The 21,428-nt window shown below is 41.8% G+C and overlaps 2 protein-coding genes across 5 annotated transcripts; both read left to right on the forward strand.

Annotated features, from left to right (window-relative positions):
• Window positions 1-507: 507 nt before the first annotated feature.
• LOC105020413 (angiopoietin-4) lies at window positions 508-11,203 on the forward strand. Of its 3 annotated transcripts, none has more exons than XM_034289996.1 (8): window positions 508-1,951; window positions 2,081-2,168; window positions 5,991-6,073; window positions 7,352-7,379; window positions 7,508-7,599; window positions 10,139-10,256; window positions 10,421-10,597; window positions 10,773-11,203. In XM_034289996.1, the coding sequence occupies exons 3-8, from the start codon at window positions 6,005-6,007 to the stop codon at window positions 11,069-11,071; spliced, it is 783 nt and encodes a 260-aa protein (XP_034145887.1). In that variant the 5' UTR covers window positions 508-1,951; window positions 2,081-2,168; window positions 5,991-6,004; the 3' UTR covers window positions 11,072-11,203. The 3 variants fall into 3 exon arrangements, with proteins under 3 accessions (XP_034145887.1, XP_028972757.1, XP_028972756.1); XM_029116924.2 differs by having other exon boundaries at window positions 508-1,374; XM_029116923.2 differs by lacking the exons at window positions 508-1,951; window positions 2,081-2,168 and adding an exon at window positions 5,462-5,609.
• A 3,124-nt stretch (window positions 11,204-14,327) lies between these two features.
• def6c (DEF6 guanine nucleotide exchange factor c) lies at window positions 14,328-20,813 on the forward strand. Of its 2 annotated transcripts, XM_010887413.3 has the most exons (12): window positions 14,328-14,550; window positions 15,628-15,768; window positions 16,121-16,309; window positions 16,699-16,929; window positions 17,053-17,199; window positions 17,390-17,498; window positions 17,831-18,045; window positions 18,124-18,231; window positions 18,688-18,854; window positions 19,459-19,657; window positions 19,966-20,056; window positions 20,165-20,813. In XM_010887413.3, the coding sequence occupies exons 1-12, from the start codon at window positions 14,455-14,457 to the stop codon at window positions 20,389-20,391; spliced, it is 1,920 nt and encodes a 639-aa protein (XP_010885715.1). In that variant the 5' UTR covers window positions 14,328-14,454; the 3' UTR covers window positions 20,392-20,813. The 2 variants fall into 2 exon arrangements, with proteins under 2 accessions (XP_010885715.1, XP_034145847.1); XM_034289956.1 differs by lacking the exons at window positions 14,328-14,550; window positions 15,628-15,768 and adding an exon at window positions 15,947-16,032.
• The last annotated feature ends 615 nt before the right edge of the window (window positions 20,814-21,428 follow it).

The raw sequence follows: 21,428 nt of genomic DNA on the forward strand, positions 1-21,428 counted from the left end.
TCTAAGCAGGGATGCCCAGACTTCCCTCTCCCCAGACACTTCCTCCAGCTCTTCCGGGGGGACACCGAGGCGTTCCCAGGCCAGCCGGGAGACATAGTCCCTCCAGCGTGTCCTAGGTCTTCCCCGGGGTCTCCTCCCGGTGGGACGGGACCGGAACACCTTCCCAGGAAGGCGTTCCGGAGGCATCCGAAAAAGATGCCCAAGCCACCTCAGCTGACCCCTCTCGATGTGGAGGAGCAGCGGCTCTACTCTGAGCTCCTCCCGGGTGACCGAGCTTCTCACCCTATCTCTAAGGGATCGCCCGGCCACCCTGCGGAGAAAGCTCATTTCGGCCGCCTGTATCCGGGATCTTGTCCTTTCGGTCATGACCCAAAGCTCATGACCATAGGTGAGAGTAGGAACGTAGATTGACTGGTAAATCGAGAGCTTCGCCTTGCGGCTCAGCTCTTTCTTCACCACGACAGACCGATACATCGACTGCATTACTGCAGAAGCTGCACCGATCCGTCTGTCAATCTCCCGTTCCATCCTTAGGTAAATGTTTATGTACTAATTTCTACTGAAAGGTTTAACTAAATAAGCAGCTGTTTGCCATGTGTATCCATCCTGTGCTTGTGAAATGAACTGGGTGGACTTGTGTTGACTAATGAAACATTTCCTTTCGACACAATGATCCAGGGGTGGTTACCCAGAATAATCTTAAGGTTAAGTAAATCATTTGAACATTTTTATGAGTTTTGTTAATTCTCTCAGCTGTTTCTTAAAGCCATTGTTACTAAAGCTGCTCTTGAGAATATTTGTTGTTAAGGCACTTCTCCAGGATGATTTGTAAGGCAACATTTAATAGTTGGTGGGGGTTGGAGGCACAAGAAGACATGCACCTCCAATACAAATACCATTCTTTTCTTACCATCCAGTTTTGGTCATTTTGAAACTAAATTGGATTTTCTCCTTTTTTGTTTTTCAGCCCGAGTATTTTTGAACATAAGAAACACATTTAAAAAATGTTTTACTTATATTTTATTGTATATCCACTGTAGAGGACAGCAGGACTTGTTGTTAATGACAATGCAATTTTTTACAGCTGGCTAACATTTGAAACATGATCACCAAAACAGGTTCAAATGATTACAAAATCATTACGGAGCAACTTGGGATGGTTTCAGAAAGAAGCTTGGTCTGGTTTGGTCTTGAGCAAAATACTCACCCAAGGCCCTCAGAAGACCGACACTTTGAAAAACCAGGAAGAGGAGTTTGTCAAGGTCACACCCCCAAACATGGGGTACCATATAAACATAACGCAGTGGGATGGACTGTATGTCGAGTGTATAAAGTTCGATAAGTGGTGCTCCATAAAGGACTACACAGGAGAAGGTATGCTATCTTTACATGAGTCACATCATTTAAAATTTGCAATTGTGCAAAATGTCAAATGATTTCAGCAGAAGATTTTTTTTACAGCAACCAAATGTTTTCTTATTTAGTCAAACCGATGTCTACAGTACTGGGAATGCAGTGGATATAGTGGTTATGACAATGTTTCAATTAGAAAATTGGACAATGTGGACTGGGAATATTTGTTTTGGACTGGTGTTTGTGTCTTTTGTTTCTCTGACTATACTGAGGTAAATATACGCAGTAAAATAGCCAGAGAATTAGACCAGAGGGTTGTATTACACGTCTGTTTAAAAAGTTAATACCCAGGATTACCTTATCGGCAGGTGCTATGGCAGCCTATCCTCTAGAACTAACCTGCTCCACAGCTCGTTAAGTCATGGCTATCTCCAGTTAGCCTGAATTGACTACAAGCCAGCAACAGTTAGCAGTCAAGCATGATCACAGTCCACCCTCAGAGTACAGTTGAATCCTGGAGTGTAAATTGTATATCCTGAATAACCTTTATTAGGTGCTGGTTTTGTACAAATCCTGAAAAGATCTGTATTTGTTCAAGGTAAGTGTAAACATTTTCAAAATAAATGCCTGTACACTGGAAAGACAAAAGGGCTGTTGTTACCCGCCTTACTTACCCCTGCCTATTGCAATTTGTAAATGTTTGCATGTTTGTGTTTGCTTGTTTCAGGTACAGATTGCACAAAAGTCAAAACTCACTCGTTTAAAGCCACCTGTGGAGTGTAATTTCATTCAGCCAAAAGTCAGATCACTTCCAGGTATTGAAACATGAAATCGTACATTTCAGGCGCCTCATCTATCAAGTATGCATAGAAAGTATCATAAATCACCATTGATGAATATAATGTATTCTTTCCATTAGTGCTGGTGCACAACGGCTAATTACCCACGTACTGTACAAACCAATATAGTCAAAATCGTCTCTTTAAGCCTGTGGGAAACATATGCCGTACATTAAATAGATTTTAGGAACCCATAAATATAATATGAACAAATGAACTCCAAACAACCTATAGAGTGATAGTGTTCGGAAAGCGTATGCAACTGTTTGTTTTTCAGGCATTAAATATCTCGCTCATACTGAGTGCCAGTTCAATAAGGTTCTATTTGAAAGCATCTCTGACTCTCTGAAATACATTTATTTTAATACCAAAACAATGTCTGCTGAGTAAATCTACTTTCTACAAAACCAATCAAATACAGCAGGCTGTTGAGGGATAATGCATGAATTCATAATGGCAAAACACTGTTACATTTGAGAAGCCGATCCCATACTCCACCACTTGGTACATGGTCAGGGAATGGCGTAAATGATTGCACGTGTGGTTTACACACAGATTTGTGCATACGCGCACTGGATGAACAAGGCCCCAGACCCTGCGTCTGCTGGCTACACCTGCGGCCATTTGACTGCACAACCACACAGGGGCAGTAAAGCCTTGCTAGGGAATGTTGGCTTTTACGCCAGGTTGGCCAGTTTCTGTACATCAGGGTTCCGTTCTTGGACTCTATTCTTCACAACAACAACGTTGTATGTACAAAAGTGCATTAATATTGTCTGCAGCTGCATTGTAAGATGGTGGAGGACAGGGGCTGGACGAGCCCCAGGTTCTATTTAACAGGAAGTGGAAGGAATACAATTATGGCTTTGGGAATGTACAGAGTAAGGACGGGTCCCATCTTCAATTTCCAAAAACAGATAGGCCTACTAAGAATTGTGCTACAAAAGGTTAATTTTCCTTTAAACCTCAGATTGACCTTCTCAATGTAATTTGCTTCTTTATTCCTAGACCTCTGGCTTGGTTTGAGGAATGTGTTTGCTCTAACCATTGCCAAGATCAAGAGATCAACTGTGAGGTTGGACCTCTGGGAATTTGAAGGGGGAACTCCTTTTGCTGAATACAGTGACTTCCGTCTGGGCACGGAGAGGGAGGTCTACAAGCTGAATGGCGGAGCCTACAGAGGCCATGCTAACTGTGACTAAATTCTTTTCACGGTAATTATTAGACAAGGAAGAAGGTATTCTATTCAGATAAACACTCAGCCTAACAGCAAAGAAAACGATCACGTCTGTGCAGGGGCGTCAGTTTGTGTTGAAAAGTGGTGTGGACAAAAGATCAGATGAAAAGAACATTACAGCAGGATGGGAAAAATATAGAATAACGGCGCCGCGCATCAAAAATGGGCATAACGTAGGCCAGTAAACATCACGAAAATACTCAGCATAAAGAATGACCGTTATGGTCGCATATATGGGATTTTTACTTCTGTGCCCCTGAGAGTACGGCCCCACATTGTATTTACAATGTTCAGTGACGTCGCTTAACTGCCAGATTCAAACTGTGCTTTCGCACGTGGGCTGGCCAGAGTCGGACGCGTTCAGCGCTGTCATATATCACAACTATGCAGTGTTTTCAACCTCATAATGTTTATTTTAGGTTTCAGACATTTCAATACACATAAGCACGAGTAAAATAATACATTTGGAGTTTGTCAAATACACACTGATGGCTGTGGAAGCAGCAATAACAATCTATTCAAATAAAATAAGTGATAGTTTTTGGACAATGTACATTGTTTCTTTCTGCATCTAAACTGCATTGCATGTTTTATTTTGTGCAAATAGACCTTTAACATTTATTGGTCTGCTTGATTTTTCAGAACATTTGAACCAAATGCTTTCAAAAAGTGGTGGGGACAAAATCAGCCATTTCAAAAAGTGGTGGGGACAAAATCAGCCATTTCAAAAAGTGGTGGGGACAAAATCAGCCATTTCAAAAAGTGGTGGGGACAAAATCAGCCATTTCAAAAAGTGGTGGGGACATGTCCCCAGCGTCCCCAGTGTAAATGACACCTATGCATCTGTGCCAATGTTAAAACCAACTTGATATTGATACTGTAATGCCTTTGCTCATGTTGAGTAGATAGTAGTTCAGCTTGGGTTAGCGGTAAATCTTTCTAAGCGGTTTGGTCCTGGGATCATGCAAGATTTGTTATAATGTCCAGTAACAGCTGTAAAGAGCAACTCTCCAAGTGCTCAGTATTAGTTATTCTGGAAGTGTTCAGTATTGTCTCATTTGTGATTGATGAATACAGTTTTCAGTAAGTGAAGTGCGGTCATTGTTCTGGCTATAAAATGCCATTCCATGGAAGTCCCAAATAAGAAATAATTTTTCAAACATAGAAAAGTTATTTACAGGGAATCCACAATATAATTTCTACAGCGCACGGTTGTCAAAGCATGAGTACAAATACCCTTTTTTACCAAGATTCAGTTCCAAACAGTCAGAGAGCTTAGAATATTGGCACAAGGCATTTGTCTGCCCCTCCTCTTCCCTTAGGTAACGTGCTGTACCCGTGAGTCCCTCTGCTTCCAAGGCAGAGGAATGTTAATGGTGCCATGTAATTCAGATAAGAGATAACATCCTCTATTCAAGGGATCCTTTTAAGTGGACAAACAAATGACTGGTGGATCATACAGTCACATTGCTCTGACCAGAAGAGCTTATTGGTTAACCTGCCTCAAAGGCAGTCTGAAGTATGTTGGACCTATAGCCAGTCTTCTGCTAGATATTGGAGATACGCCGGGAATGTGTGGTGCAATGTCCCTTTAGGTGTTACTGAAGCATGCTATTATAGAACTGGAGTGGCTGGATTAGTACCTGCTATGTGTGAAACAACGTTGTACTCCGCAAATGTTGTATAAACTCGTGGAACAGGTCGCTACATTCATGTTCACAGAGAAAAACAGGGGGTTGTCTAAAGCCATACCACGGCCCTCTGTAGGTTGTGGACACTGTAGGTTGTCAATGGTAGATACATTTTTTAGTGGAAAGGTCCGCGCCTTCCCCTTTCCCCTCCACCTGTTGGATGCATTACTACAGGCTGTTGGTAATTTCCTGTAATGTTCTGTCTCTGAATTGTAAGTGTGTTTTCTTTGAGGCAGGGGCTGTTAGTTTGGACAGCACCAGGGCTTGAAGAGTCCACAATAAGAATAGTACAAGCATATGGTGGAGGCGGGGTTTTTGCAACCTCATTGCCTATATAGCTGTGGCACTGAGACACTAACTGGAAACGTGGAGTGAGGAAGTTCAATAGGTGGGGAGTCAAGAAATTAGCAGGCCAACAGGAAATCCTCCCTGAATGAACTTTAAGCCAACCGTGTGTAGGCCATAGAACATAGTGCTACCCGGGAAAAGGTACTTTTTCTCTACTTACAGGGTCACAGAGACAATATTTATCATCCTGTATGAAATGTTAAATGATAGCAGCAACAGAATATTCTGTTCTGGAACTTCTTCATTTTGTCCTTATTTAGTTGAGCTCTGAATTTCAAGGGTGCATTTATGATGTTTACTTTGTTTTGTAGAAATGCAGTCGACGTGGTGACATTTTATGCAATCGTTAATATAATGATGATACTACATAATAAGGTGTCACTACAGCTAACATTTCAATACGTAAGAAGTCCATTTCAAAAGACTGTAATTTTGGTGGGATTACAGTGAACATGCTTTTGTGATATCAATGACAACCATGATGGTGAACAAAATGGTTATTTTTCTCTCTCTCGCTCTCAGAATATCTGAACAAAATGTGGACTGAGAATATTTGTTTTGGACTGGTGCTGGTCTGTATCATCTGCCTCACTGACCAGACTCAGGTAAATACACAATCATTTAGCCCATCTGGTTTGAGGAGTTAGCCAAGTTAGTTAATTCATTTGACAGTTTAGTTGGGGTTAGACCAGTTTTGCAGACACAGATTAAGCCTAGAAAGGACTAAAGAAATCTATTGAAAACTCCATTGAGCTTGTTGTTTTAGTCCTAGACTAAGCTATACCTGTGTCTGTGAAACCGACCCTTAGAGTTTAAACCCCAAATAAACTATCAAATGAATTAACTAACCTGCTCCAGGAAAAGTTTTGTCATGGCTAGTCTGTTGGCCCTGGCAAATTTACATTGAGAAAATGCTTAAATATATTGGAACAGCAGTGTATACGGCAACTTGCCATCCCAATCAAATGCCTTACTTGGGCAGTGCTCCTAAAGGTGCTTAACATTAATTTAGTTAACCATTTTACTATATTCACTTGTCCTATTGAAGTCAAACTTTTTGACAGATTACAAAAGTAAACAGCTAGCAAACGAATGCCTTGTTGCGCCATGCAACAGCATAAATCCTAGCAGTGGAATAGATTTGTGCGTTTTATTTCCTGGGGGTGTGATGAGTGGGGGAATGAAGCAGTATTGACCTGCTGTTGCATCCTTCTGTTTAAATATAAATCCTGGGTAAATGACTTGGTCGTGTGTGGTGGACATTCCTTGAAATCTAACATCCAATAGAGATCTTACCGCTGAGAGCCAGAGATCCATTCAAAACCTATTTGAAATACACGTTTCCAGAAGTCCAAGGAGACATCACAAGATCTGGAGGTATCCCATTGCAAGACCAAGTAGTGGAGCTGGGAGTGTGAAGCTAACTGAAGATAGTAAATACTTGAAATCTGGGTGGGTCTGGCTCGGTAGGAATGATAGTGTTTGCATTGCCAGTGACAGCTGGGTTGTTGTGTTGCCACCCAAGTGCGAGACTGATTAAACTAACTGGCATAATATAGGTGTGCACAATGGGCAAGTGGACATGGGATCCATGTTTGTTTTTGGATGGGCAAAGTAGCATTAAACAATTAGATGTCATGCTTTTTTGGCTTTGCAATGCAAACAATGCACATTCCATTTTACCAGTCAAAATTGGACACATGCTATTAGAACTGTTAGATTATAATACCCTGTAATTGAACATTACTGGTAAAAAAAAAATTACTTAATGTCAAATGTTGTGACGGCAATCTTCGCAGGGCTAACGTCACCCCAATAAACTGAAAGCCATGTTATTCCTATAAATCTGGAAGTAACCTTTGCAACATGCTGGTTTTGTACAGGGCCAGGAAAAAACTGCAGTTGTTCAAGGTAGGTGAAAGGCTATGTACAAATAATTATGACTCACTCGGCATAGACAACAGACAATTATTGTTAACCCCTCCCTATAATAATATGTTTATGTTTGTGGATTTTTATTTTATTTTATTATTTCACAGGAACAGATTGTACACAGATCAAAACTCTCTCCCCTAATGCCACCAGTGGAGTGTATGTCATTCAGCCAGTAGCAGCTGAATCCCCATTCAAGGTATGGAGACATCAAATAGTAAAGGCCAGGTATCAATAACACATCTGTTACATCCACTTCCCTTTGAAGCACTTTTACATCCACTTCCCTTTGCAGCACTCTAGACAGTTGTTTGTGCTGTTTCCTCTTGTGTGTCTCCCTGCATATCCCTCTCAGGTGCACTGCGTTGTGCATGCGTGTGGGCGTGCGTGTGCGCACACTTTGTTATATGTTACAACCTATTGGTTTTGTACTGTCCTTGGAGAATAGCTGGGTAAGACACCCTATGGTTTACATACTCTCGTAGATAACCTATTGTTATACACCAATCAGCCGTAACATTATGACCACTGACAGGTGAAGGGAATAACACTGATAATCTTGTTATCATGGCACCTGTCAGTAGGTGGGATATATTAGGAAGCAAGTGAACGTTCTGTCCTCAAAGTTGAACAATGGACTAGTGTAAGGATCTGAGTGACTTTGACAAGGGCCAAATTATGATGGCTAGACAACTGGGTCAGAGCATCTCCAAAACTGCAGCCTTTGTGTGGTGTTCCAGGTCTGAAGTGGTCAGTACTTATCAAAAGTGATCCAAAAGCAGTGAACCGGCGACAGGGTCATTGGCAGCCAAGGCTTACTGATGCACATGGGGAGCGAAGGCTCCCATGCTTTCTAAGCAATTAGAAAGACGTATGCTAAAATATTTTACAAGGAACCCCAACCGCTCATTACTGAGCGCGCTACACAAACAATTCACCCCAGTCAGAAGTATGTTCCTTCTAGCTTTATTTCTTCGGGTTTCATTGAGAATGTTTCAGTCAAGTTACTATCATAATCACAGTTGGATGTTCTATGTCCACAACAACGCTTTAAACACATCAGGAGAAAACTATGAGGACTGGGAATTATTAGATTTTGGGGCATAGTTACCCCTACATAGAGGTCCAAGACATTCATTTTCTATTAAGTTCCAGATAGTGCAGAGATAACATACACAATTAATTTAAAAGGAATGTTTCATAGATCATTTGGTAATTTGATATCTGTTGTAGGAACCATGAGGATCTGCATAAAAGTGGATTAAACAAAAGTTTTCCAAAAGTAAAAATAAAATAAAAAACATTTCTTCCAATCTCTCTTCATCACTAGCTCCCTGTTTGTCTCTCTCCATCTTTTTTTTCACCTTCTCTACCTTTTTTAACGTAGAGAAATTATATTTTTTCCTTTCTCTTTCTTTTTCCATAATTAGGTGTAAAGTTAGATAACTTAGTCATTGATCCAATGTCGTGAAATATCAACTAGATTTCTGACTGAGCCCTGTGGATTAATGTGTGTGTGTGTGTGTGTGTGCGTGCGAGTGTCTGTGTGTACGTGTCCTTGGTTGTGTGCATGAGTTCTGAACCCCTTCACCACCACTGACCAGACCAGCAAATAAAACTGATTAGAAGGTATGATGGGGATTTCACTGACACCTTCTTTTCTCACCTGTAATATTCAACAGTGGAACTAAGGCAATCTGTTGGCAGGTTATTCATGCAAACTGTGACAGCCTTGCCCCTGGGACAAAACTAAGACGAACCTTGACTATTCACAGACTCAGTAGTAAGCACAGCCCTGCAAACCTGAGAGGCCACTATAGGCATGCTTGGGTCACAGGCTATTCACAACATGAGATGGAAATGGAGCTGCACCTCATGTTATATATCAAAGCATTTCAATTACGTGTGTGCGCGTGTATGAGGGTGTGTTTCTGACTTAACTATACATCGGGGACACAAATGTTCCCAAACGGTGGAAGTATTTGAAAAATTTGATTAATTGGAACATTTTTACTGTACCCATTTAAAAAACTTAAATTGTTGTGCTTCAGTGTTTGGTTTACAGCAAACATTAGAATTCAGGTTAAGGGCAGAACTGCTTATTTTTCTCTCTTTAGCCTCATAGCAATAGACAGAATAAGAATCAAAGTGTGATCAACCAGAGAAGCTGTGGTTCGGAGGAAAGGGTGTTTAGCTAACCGTGTCAATACATCTGCCAAACCACGGCTAGTGGGCATCGCCACTTTCATAAAATGGGTTACCAACAATAATGTGCTCTATTTGTGAGTCACTGCTGCAAAACTACTCTTGTAGAGTTCCATAGAACTCCCAGAGAAACATGTTAAACTTCTTTTTAGTGACACTTCGGTCCGCTCACGGGAAAACCTAACCAGGTTACTGTGCTGGCTCCTCTACCCAATTCCTGTTATGGGTGAGCCGTTTGAAAGGGGGATAGTGGATTGTGTTGGCCCATTACCTAAAGCCAAATCGCTTTAGCAGTTCCTGTGGCTGTCATGTGTGCTGCTAAACGATATCCAGAGGCTATACAATTTCGTAGTTTTATCAGCCCTGACGCAGACAGATCAAGGCACAAGTTTTATGTCCAACATGTAACGTTTAGCTGTGGAATATTGACCAGGCTGGTTAGCTACTGGAGTTCCACAGAGTTCTATTCTTGAAATGTTTTCTTCACCAAAAACGTGTGAAAATGTTGTTAATTCAGAAGTCTATTTCTTCAGGTTTATTGCGAGATGCTGGCGGATGGAGGGTGGACAGTGTTTCAGCTGCGCACTGGTCCCCAGGTTAACTTTGACACGGAGTGGACTGAATACGAGGAAGGCTTCGGTCATTTACGAAGTAAGAATGGGTCACTTTGAGAACCGAGAACTCTGATGTTGTTGAGATTATGCCAGAGACATTTTAATAGTTTTAATGCTCAGGTATTTTATAATGTAGGCTTCCCAGTACTGTAGGTTGGTCCATTGTCAATGTAATGATCATTTTTGTTTGCTTCTTCCCAGAGGACCACTGGCTGGGTCTGAGGCACGTGTTTCTTCTCACCCGACAGAGATCAACTCTGCGGGTTGACCTGTGGGACTTTGAAGGGGGAACTGCCTTTGCTGAATACAGTGACTTCCACCTGGGCACGGAGAGTGAGGCTTACAAACTAAATGTCGGAGCCTACAGAGGCAATGCAGGTGACTGAACGCATTGTTTTTTCACATTTGATGACGACAGTGGGAACTCCCTCCGGACCATCCTGTGCGCCTATGCCTATGTTTACTAGGTTGACATTCTGACATGCTTAATAATGCTTTTGAATTCACAACAATGAAGGTGAATTGGATGGTCTTCTCCTCTGTCTCTCTGTAGGTAACGCCTTCCGCGGGACATACGCAGGCATTGACCAGAATGGCTTTGGCTTCAGCACGTCAGACAATGACAATGATGGTTGTTCACCCTGCATCTTTGGCGACATTGCAGAGGACCATTGTGCCATCATGAGACACGGCGGGTGGTGGTTCAGCCGCTGTGGCTCCGCCAACCTCAACGGATATTGGCAGCCCGCTGGCAAACACATCGGCTGGTCCTCGGGTCTCCACTGGGAGACCTGGAACAGACCTGGTCCTTACTCTGCCAAAGCCAGCCGCATGATGACCAAGTCTGTGTGAGAGGCCATGTGCACATAAATCCGAAATTGCCTCTTAATCCAAGGCTTTCTGTGTGTCTGTGTCTCATTCATTAACAACTGTAGGTAAAGCACTTTTTACCTAAAAAACGCATTAAAATACCTAAAACACACAGCTAAAGTGTTCCATTGAGTGATTTCTGTAATATTTGTATATACTGCAGAGCTTTGACATCTTGTTTATTTCATTGATTTTGTTAAATCCATGTGGACATGCCAGTCACCAAAATAAAAAGTAGCAACTTTTGTTTGATACTTAGCCCGTTAAAGTCAATAAGTTCCCCATACTCAGTGCAATGGTTTTTTTTCATTGCAGAGAAAATACTATGAAATATCTTTGCATAATTTTTGGAGTGAGAACGTCTGATGAAGAGTTAGTTCATTCGTTATGCCCTTGTCACCAGTATCAATTCAAAAACAAGGATAGTACTTGCTATTGTGCTCATCATGTTGTAAAGCTTGGAGAAACACATCATAACTCCATATTCTAGGTTCATAAATTTTGTGGACAGAAAACGTTAGTGTAACATGACTGATGCAAGCAATGTTGATTGGTTTGACAACAACAAAAACATTTAAGTAGAACACACTAAAACGTGATTTTTTTTTGCTGACATCACGGAGGATTTGCATAAAGTTTAAAAAGCCAGATTGAATAAGTAGAAAAGGAGATCGGAACACGTTCAATGAATGTAGCCAGGTACATATAAAGTAAAACACTCCTGCAAGCAGACAATTCGACTTAACATGTTCATGTTATCTTGCTGCGTCCCGCGGTTGCTAAATAAAGAATTCCAGGGTGGTTTCCCTTATATAAAAGCTATATATAAAAGTTACAATCACATTTAGTTCAGGTTTCAGTCACGCCTTTGGTCACGTTCGTGTGAGTCAAAAGCCCCAAAACAGTCAACCAAAAGCACCCTAACATTCTGCATTTAGATAAAAGTAGAAACTCCAAATATATTGCAGTTGATACACTTAACACCCTTGATCACATGTGGTCTGTAAAGCTCATCCAGTCGAAGACTACGTAAAATGTCGACTCTTTTTACACAATACACCTCGAAAGGCGGTGACCAACGTTGGTCAACTGCGGTGAAGTTAGCTTTATATTCAAGATTCAGACTTTGATCGTCAATACCTCATCAACGAAACCTGCCAGAAAGACAGCAATTAAATATTCTGAATCTGCTGGCGATAGCGAACAAGCAACACTCACTGTTTTCTCTGTTGCGTTCAATTTTAAAAAGACGACATTACAGTTATGTCTGTGGCGGATTCTCCTTGTATTCTCCGTTAAGGGAGCATGTTAAAAGTACATATTGAATGTAGTTTTTACTGACAAAAGCCAAATGCATTGCGAACAAAAAACATTAACCAATGAAAACAACTATAAAGACCTCAGAATTCGGTAACCCTAACATTTACATGGTTGGGGTTTTGCATTTTTAAAAAGGTAAAGGTAAAAAGTATTTTATTGCCTGTTATTAAAATAAAGGTCAGTACTTCAGACCCAAGGTATATTTTATAATAGACCGTCAGGGACAACTGCCCTACCATGAACATCATTCAGATTTATAGTTAAGGAAATTATTAATATTATTTAAAACATTTTAATTCTGAGAAATCTCAAGATCTCTGACCCAAAAAAACATCTGTTGAAAAAAACTACTGACATTGCTTCAGGGACAGCTGCTCTACTGTTGCTCTTTCCATCAAAATTCCTCAGTAGCTTAGACCCAATGAAACTTATATGGAAATAACCAACTGAAAATGCTTCAGGGAGAGCTGCTCTACCATCAAAATCCTTTAGTTTAGCTATTTAGCTAGTTTTTTACTTTATTTCTAGTTTATAAAACATTTTAAAATAAAAAATGCTCAATAGCTTGGACCCAATAAAACTTATAAGGAAATAATCCACTGATATAGTTTCAGGGACAGCTGCTCTACCATCAACATCCTTTAGATTGTCTATTTTTCAATTTTGGACATTATTATTAGTTTCTAAAGCAATTTTTCATGAATTCTGTTCAATAGCTCGGACCCAATATAATTTATATTGAAATAATCAACTGTTATCGCTTCAGGGAGATCTGCTCTACTATCAACATCATTTAGTTTATCTATTTTAACATTTTTGACATTATTCCTAATTTATAAAGCATATTTCAATCGAAAATGCTCAATGGCTTGGACCCAATAAAACCTATATGGAGATAATCAACTGATATAGCTTCAGGGAGACCTGCTCTACCATCAACATCCTTGAGTTTGGCTATTTCTAAATTGTTGACATTATTACTAGTTTATAAAGCAATTTTTCCTGAATTCTGTTCAATTGCTCGGACCCAATAAAACTTATATGGATATAATTAACTGATATAGCTTTAGGGAGAGCTGCTCTACCATCAACATCCTTTAGTTGGGCTATTTTTCCATTTGGACATTTTTGTTTAACAAATGCTTTAAAAACTATTAATAATTACCTACATTGGAAAATTGGAGGATGTTGATGGTAGAGCAGTTGTCACTGAAGACATATTGGTTGGTAATTTTGATTCGAGCTATTGACATTTACATAAACAACTGACGTTTTTCATCAAAATGACCATATGATGGTGCACCTTTAAGACGGTGCCTAAACCCTCGCATCGTTTTTCACGTTCTTTTCGACTCTGAAAGATTAATATGAACCCAATATGGAAAAACAATGAGTGTTGCTTGTTCGCTATCGCCAGCGGATTCAGAATATGTCATTTCTGTCTTTCTGGCAGGTTTCATTAATGAGGTATTGTCCGAATCTTGATCAAAGTCCGAATCTTGAATATAAAGCTAACTTCACTGCAGTCGTTGGTCAATATCAAAGGTGACTCCTTTGATTCAATCGTACGCGCTCAGAGTGAAAAACGACGCATTCAAGATATCTGGTGTAAATAGGTGAATAAACGTAACGGATTTCAACGTTACCAGGGAGCCCTTCAAGTCCACATGTCACATCGTCATTGAATAAAGACACCTTTGAAACAACCTACGTCTATATGTTACAAGGTTGCCACTTCCCCAGAGTTATAAGTAACTTAATTTAAATGTCCGTAAAACGTAAAGGTTTATTTGGTAGCCTTCAATCCAAACCTGAAAAGTTGAATATTCATTTTCTGACTTAAATAAATTCAAATTGACGTACTGATCGTTATGATCATAAATAAAAATTTTATTCTCGCCTCATTTTATTCATTTTTCCCCACTCTCCGCCCCCTTACTAATGTCTCTTTTTCGCCTTCTCTACCACTTGAGTTGGCATTAGCACTGTGCTGTGCACAACAACGCTTGGTTTGGAATGTAGGCGCAAAGACATCTGTCTCCAAAATGGACCTGCAATCCGAGCTCCTGAAGTCCATCTGGTACGCGTTCACATCGCTGGACGTGGAGAAATGCGGCAAAGTATCCAAGTCCCAGTTGAAGGTTGGATTTAAAGTGTTATTTTTCCAAGTGCTGAGCTTTATAATCAGGAAATGGGTGTTGAGTTGGCTCTGTATGCCCCTCTGCCGCCTGTTACTTGTAACTTACAATTCACATAATAATATTAACGTAGAAGTTTCTTTAGATAACCTTATAAAAGAACATTATGTAGTTTAAAGATCTTATCAAGATAGCCTTAATAACAGCCTATCACACACTGTTATTATTTGGTATAATAAGTTATTCAGCTTTAATCTATGGACAGGTTCTACAGGTTGTTGTTTTTGCTTTCATATTATTTCATTCTTATTAGAATTATTTTCTGTCTTATTCTTGTTACTAATTATTGTTAGTTGCATTTAACAGATCTCAGTTAGAGAAATATACACATAAAACATTGTCTTTCCCTCTCTTAATCGCTCTCACAGACACACACCCACCCGCACACACACACACCCACTCGCACACACACACACAACCCAAATCTGTCTGTACATTTGGGACTTTTAAACATGGGTGCCTCCTGATGAGGAGTGAGCATAGTGCTCAGACCTAATTCCAAACCCTCTCTCATTAAGTAAAACAGCGCAGGCGGTAGTCAGCTGTCCCCATTTCAAAGTCCACAACTGTCTCTCTCCCATTACGGCACGCAGCCCGAGTTTATCACAATATATTCCTCTGGAATCTTCCTTAGTAATCTTCTGGCCTGTCGAGTTCAAACATGTTGCGTTCTCCCTTTGGTGAGAATCCCAGGTAAGAGCATGCAGGCGTCCAGACATGCTCGCCCCTAGGGGCCTTGGGTGTGTGGTTGTTCCGAGTGTGTCGGTGCATATTAACATATTGTTTACACTGCTTGAGTTGCTCGTCATCGTCGTCGTCTTGTTGTTTCGTCTGATGTGCTGAGGTGTTTGGAGGTTATGTGAGCTATTGCAACAGCAACTTACACTGGGGGGGGGTAGTACAAGAATATTAAGGATTTTCTATTGACGAAGAGATTTTCTTATTTTTTCCCTGTGTGTGTGTGTGTATGTGTGTGTATGGGTGGGTGTCCGTGTGTACATGTGTTTCTGTGTGTCACAGGTTCTCTCTCATAACCTTTACACAGTGTTGAACATCCCACACGACCCTGTGGCACTGGAGGAACATTTTCAAGATGATGACAGTGGACCTGTGTCAACCCATGGCTACATGCCCTACCTCAACAAATACATACTGTCCAAGGTACCCGAGCTCAACACTACCTCAACAAATACATACTGTCCAAGGTACCCGAGCTCAACACTACCTCAACAAATACATACTGTCCAAGGTACCCGAGCTCAACACTACCTCATCAAATACATACTGTCCAAGGTACTCGAGCTCAACACTACCTCAACAAATACATAGTGTCCAAGGTACCCGAGCATAACATTACCTCAACAAATACATACTGTCCAAGGTACCCTAGCTCAACACTACCTCAACAAATACATACTGTCCAAGGTACGGTTGCTCAACACTACCTCAGCAATTGCATTCTGTCCAATATGCCCATCCCATGAAAACTTAATTGAGGGTTTCCTGCATTCAGGTCAAAGAGGGGGCGTTTGACAAGGAGGAGTTTGACGACCTGTGCTGGATGATGACCAAGAAGAAGAACTACAAACCTACTAGCAGCCAAGGGGGCCTATTGTGCTCCCCAAGAGACTGTTTCAAACTGTTCTGTTTGTTTAACTTGCTCTCAGAGGACCACTACCCACTTGTCATGATCCCTCTGGAGGTGAGGAGAGTTGGGGGAGTGGGTGGAGGGAAAGACTGACCACAGTTAAAATATAAAGCCAGATGATATCTTTTTGTGAGAAAAACAGATATGTAAATAAATATACACATTCTACAGCTCAAATGGAGATAGCAACACATTCAGTCAAGTCTGATACAGTGGCTCTTTCTGACTATTGTTTTTACTAAACTGTGTCCCTACTTCCTGTTTTCCCCTAGGCAGGAAGTCAGGGTGTATAAAACCATTAGTAGGAGCGATTTGGTTTCCTGTTGATAACATGAACTCAATCAATATCTTCCGCAGCAGTGTGTAATTCCATATAACTGACCCAATTGAAGAATGAATATGTTATCTGATTGGTCATTTTACACAAACACACACTCATGCAGGTGGAATATTTGCTGAAGAAAATCTCCACAGCAATGAACCAGGAGTGGGATGGCAAGCCTCTGGAGGACCTGCTATCCCAGGATGCCTCTGTCCAGGAGGAGGGCATGTCAGTGTGGATGTTCCTTGACCATATGGACACTGGGAGGTTGCTGAGGGTCACCAGTGTGGAGGCCTTCAGTCTGGCCCTAGACCATGTCTTCCTTGAAATGTACCACAATGTCCTGAAAAGCGTGAGTGTGCGGGGAGTGGGTTGGCGCCTTTGTGTGTGATTAGGAGATTGGGGATGTATGTGTGTGTGCGTTCACTGAATAAAGTCCACGATACATTGACAATGATCCTTCCCTCTCTCTTAGGGTTACATGTGGAAGAAGGGACACGTGCGTAGGAACTGGACAGAGCGTTGGTTCGTGCTCAGGCCCTCTGTCATGGCCTACTACAGCAACGAGGAACTAAAAGAAAAGAAGGGAGAGATCCCACTGGACCAGTACTGTGTGGTGGAGGTCATTTTTTTATTCTGATGAATTCTTGAATCTAAAAATCCTGAAAATTTTTTATTTTAGCACAACTCTGCATTTCAGGGGTTGGTTCACCACCCCAATTAAATTTTGCTGCGTCGCTGGTACTAATCCTGAGGAATACAAGTATTGTGATCCTGATAGCCAAACAACGATTTTCATTTCTCTTTCTTAGGCTATTCCAGACAAGGATGGGAAGCGTTGTCTCTTTTGTGTGAAGACACCATGCAAGACCTACGAGATGAGTGCTGCAGACCAGAAACAGAAAGTGGAGTGGACACAAGGTGGGATCTGAGAACCTGTAATGCAGTAGCTTTGCCCTGAGAGCATTGGAAGATTTTTCTCATGATCTAATTGTTAAGACATTGGGTTGGCATTTGGGTACTGAAGTAGTATTGGAGGAATACACTTTTTGTTTGAGTCTCCTGTGATTTGGTGTGTGTTTTTGTCTTTGATTTTTCAATACTTGTGGGGACAGAAATCCCCACAGGATAGTAAAACAAGAACAAATCAACCATTCAGAGTTAGGTCAAAGATAGGTTTAGGGAAAAGTAGGATCTTGAATTGATACACTTTCTCCATAAGGATAGTTAAACTTGTGTGTCCTTTCACTCAGCTGTGCAGCAGGCCATCCGTCTCCAGAGTGAAAAAAAGTCCTCCTTGCACCAGGAACTAAAGCTGAAGAGGCGGATCCAGAGAGAGCTCAGCCAACGAGAGCGTAGCATGAGCCTGGGTGCCAGGAGCCCCCGCGGCAGTCAATCAGATGATCTTACAGCTCAAGCCAATCTGGAGAAGGAACGGCAAGAAAAGACGATAGAGATTATTATTCAGGTAAGGGGGTAGAGAAAGAGAAAGGGAGGGGTGGGAGAGGGGTGAGGCTGAACCCTAACATTTCCTTTTGACCCACAGCACCAGAGGGAGGTGGAGGCACAGCGCAGAGAGAAGGAAGAGAAAGAGAGGGAGAAACAGAGGGAGGTCCAGAGAGAGTTGGAGAGACAACTACTGGAGGCTGAGAAAGTAAGATCACTATCATATGCTATCACATCAGAGAGGAAGGAAGTAAGAATGAGTAGCGGTGCAGCAAACCCCCCATGACAGAGTCTCAGCCCCCCCCCCCATGACAGAGTCTCAGCCCCCCCGCCATGACAGAGTCTCAGCCCCCCCGCCATGACAGAGTCTCTGCACCCCCTTGGACAGTCTCAGCCCCCCCCCCCATGACAGAGTCTCAGCCCCCCCCCATGACAGAGTCTCAGCCCCCCCGCCATGACAGAGTCTCAGCCCCCCCGCCATGACAGAGTCTCTGCACCCCCTTGGACAGTCTCAGCCGAACTCAACCAATTATCGCTCCACCAGATTAAATCGTATTCCCTCAGCTCTCACAGTCATGTGCTGGTTCTCAACTCTAAGCCTGGGGAACTGGAGTACTGCTGGTTGACTGGATTTGTGTGTGTGTGTGTGTGTGTGTGTATTCAGCTGCGGGAGAGCATGCAGGCTGAGATGGCAGAGAAGGAGAAAGAGGCTGAGCAGCAGAAGAGGAGGATCAAGGAGCTGGAGCTGATTCAACACAAACTGGAGGCCGCTCTCAATACAGAGATTCAGACTCGCGTGGAGGAGGAGAAAGTCCGGTTGGAGCTAGAGCGGTAACATACGCACACACACACACACACACACACATATACACGCACACACACACGCGAGCAAACAAACACACAGATACGCTCGCAGAAACAGATGAACAGTCAGATACGCACCCAAAAGCTGCTGAGTTAAACTGCAATGGGTCACAGAGTCTGCAGAAAGGGCAATTGTATGCCCCCTTCCATTTATTGAGGTTCTTTGGGACACTTGAAAGTGTTACCGGTTACACAATGTTCCAGAAAATCTCCTCCAGCAGACAGGCAGGGGATAGACCAGGTCAATAGTCACCACAACATCTTGCCATGTGAATAGTTTCCATCCCCAGGCTGTGGCCCTTATCCGGCCAGCTGCTCCACAGCAGTTAGAAAGATTATGCTAGCTGCCTCTAGACCTGTTAACTTCAAATTAAATTGCTGTGTTTTTAAATCTCTCGCCATCTCCCTATGTCTGGATAGAACTGTAAATCTGTAAATTGATGTACATAACACTCATACATACATATTCCTTAATTTCATTTGCTCTCCACTTAGTTTACTGTATATAAATGCATGTCAGCTTGAGTAGATAGCTTACCCCCCCCCCCCCCCACTTCCTCTGTGCTCGCAGGGTACTGCAGGCCGAAGAGGAGAAGCGCAGGCAGTGCATGCTGCTCCAGCAGCAGGAGGCATCTCATCACGTCAGCCCCAGGGAAGAGGCCCTGAACGGAGCTAAGGAAGAGTGTCCAGCCCCAACTGCCCTCCACTGCGCCTCCCAGGAACTCCAGAGCCTCAGAGAGACCCGCGAGAGGAGTCACCAGCACCTAGAGGTGAGAGAGGAAGGAGGATGGGTCTGGGTATGTGGGAGCAGAATAAGAGTGTTCTTCAGTAACTTTTAACTTGCTACAGTGTTTTTTTAAGGTCCCATGTCTTCCACAGTAAAAGAAAAGCATTACACTGAGGAGGAATTTTGTCTCATTTTTTCTCAGGTGTGGTCCAAGCAGCTTAGTTGATATAAAGCAGCTTAGTCAATACCAGCTGGTGAAGAACTAATGGTAAAAGAAAGTACAACTGATATATACGTATGCAACCAGCAGTATGTTCTTTTCTCCTTTTTTCATTTCGTCTGGGCATGTAGGAAGTCCAGGAGAAGCTCCGTAAAGCCAGTAACCATGTACGACACTGGAACATTCAGCTCAACCGACTGATGAAACCTGTTGCTCCAGGCGGTAATGCCACATATTCATGCTTGTGGTGTGTTGCAATAAGAAATAAGATCTTACTGATGATCTGTCAATTAATTATACTAATTATGGAATGTGATTATTTTGCTACAGATAAGTTATCATCGTTGCCAGCTAAAATCACCTGCCCAAAACAGGAGGGGGCATTAGCCAGCAGTGAGTTCATCACTAAATTCCAACCAAGAACCAGTGAGGAAGCATTGCAGTCCACAGACAGGCAATCCCCTACAATAGAGGAGGAGCTACAGGAACAGATGAAAGAAGTCACCCTATCAGAACCTGAGGGATTAGAAGCACAATCCAATGGACAAGGTAGATAATAGTGATTCTTGGTAAATTTCTGGGTTTTCATCCAATGGTTTAATGGCAGTGAAGTGTTTCATCCAACCATTTTATGGCTGTCACAACAGGTTTGATGGATAAAGATAACTTGTTGTTGAACAATCAAAAGTGGGATCTTTTTATGTTGGAAAAATTAATAATGCAAGAAATGTTTATGCAACAATCACCATATCAAAGTGAATATGTATGTATCGTTCTACTACGACTCAGGAAAAAATGCAGTCGCTCAGTTAACAGATAACATCTTTATGTGAATAAAAATGGTAAGCTTGGCATGGTGGTGAATTATGCATGATGTCCTTACATGGCAATGTAAGCAGAAAAGACACTATAACTACGTACATCACACACTTGGGGCATTTTGGTGGAAATTGTCCATATTGTTATGAGTTTTGAGTACTTGCATCAAAATATGCCTCCAAATGGATGGAAAGCAAGCATGTGGCAATGAACGTGGTTGTCCAGTCCACAATGATCCGTGAATTGTCACTGACTGGCTGATCTACGAATAATAGTAGCTATTTATGATACAAGTTCTGGCAGGTGTCTGCAAAGTCGAGACAGATCAAAATGTGCAGGTGTTGCATTGCATCTATCAATGGTTACAAGCCACATCATCAACTGGGCAGTCAAGCATTAGACTAAGCACAGTGGAGTGGTTAGGTTTAAGCAACCAACTATAAAAAGCTGAGGAGTGTCTGGGGAGGTGCATTTATGACAACTGAAAGTCAGACTAATGTGGTTTTAAAACAGCCATTTTTATTTTTATTATATACACGTTGTTTTTACAGTGTTAATAATAAACATGTCTCCAACCCCTATATATCACTGAAAGTATATTTGTTTACATTGTACAATCACAAAGAGATGTTGATACTGTGTGGGCATATGTGGTGTGAATGATGTACAGTCATTTTCTCAGTAGAGGTGGATAGTAGACTGAACTTGGAATGCATGTGATATGTTTTAGCATGGATTTCGCTTTAATATCAGACTTTTAATGGGTTAATGATCA

This window comes from Esox lucius, chromosome 23, assembly GCF_011004845.1.
Source record: "Esox lucius isolate fEsoLuc1 chromosome 23, fEsoLuc1.pri, whole genome shotgun sequence".
NCBI lineage: Eukaryota > Metazoa > Chordata > Actinopteri > Esociformes > Esocidae > Esox > Esox lucius.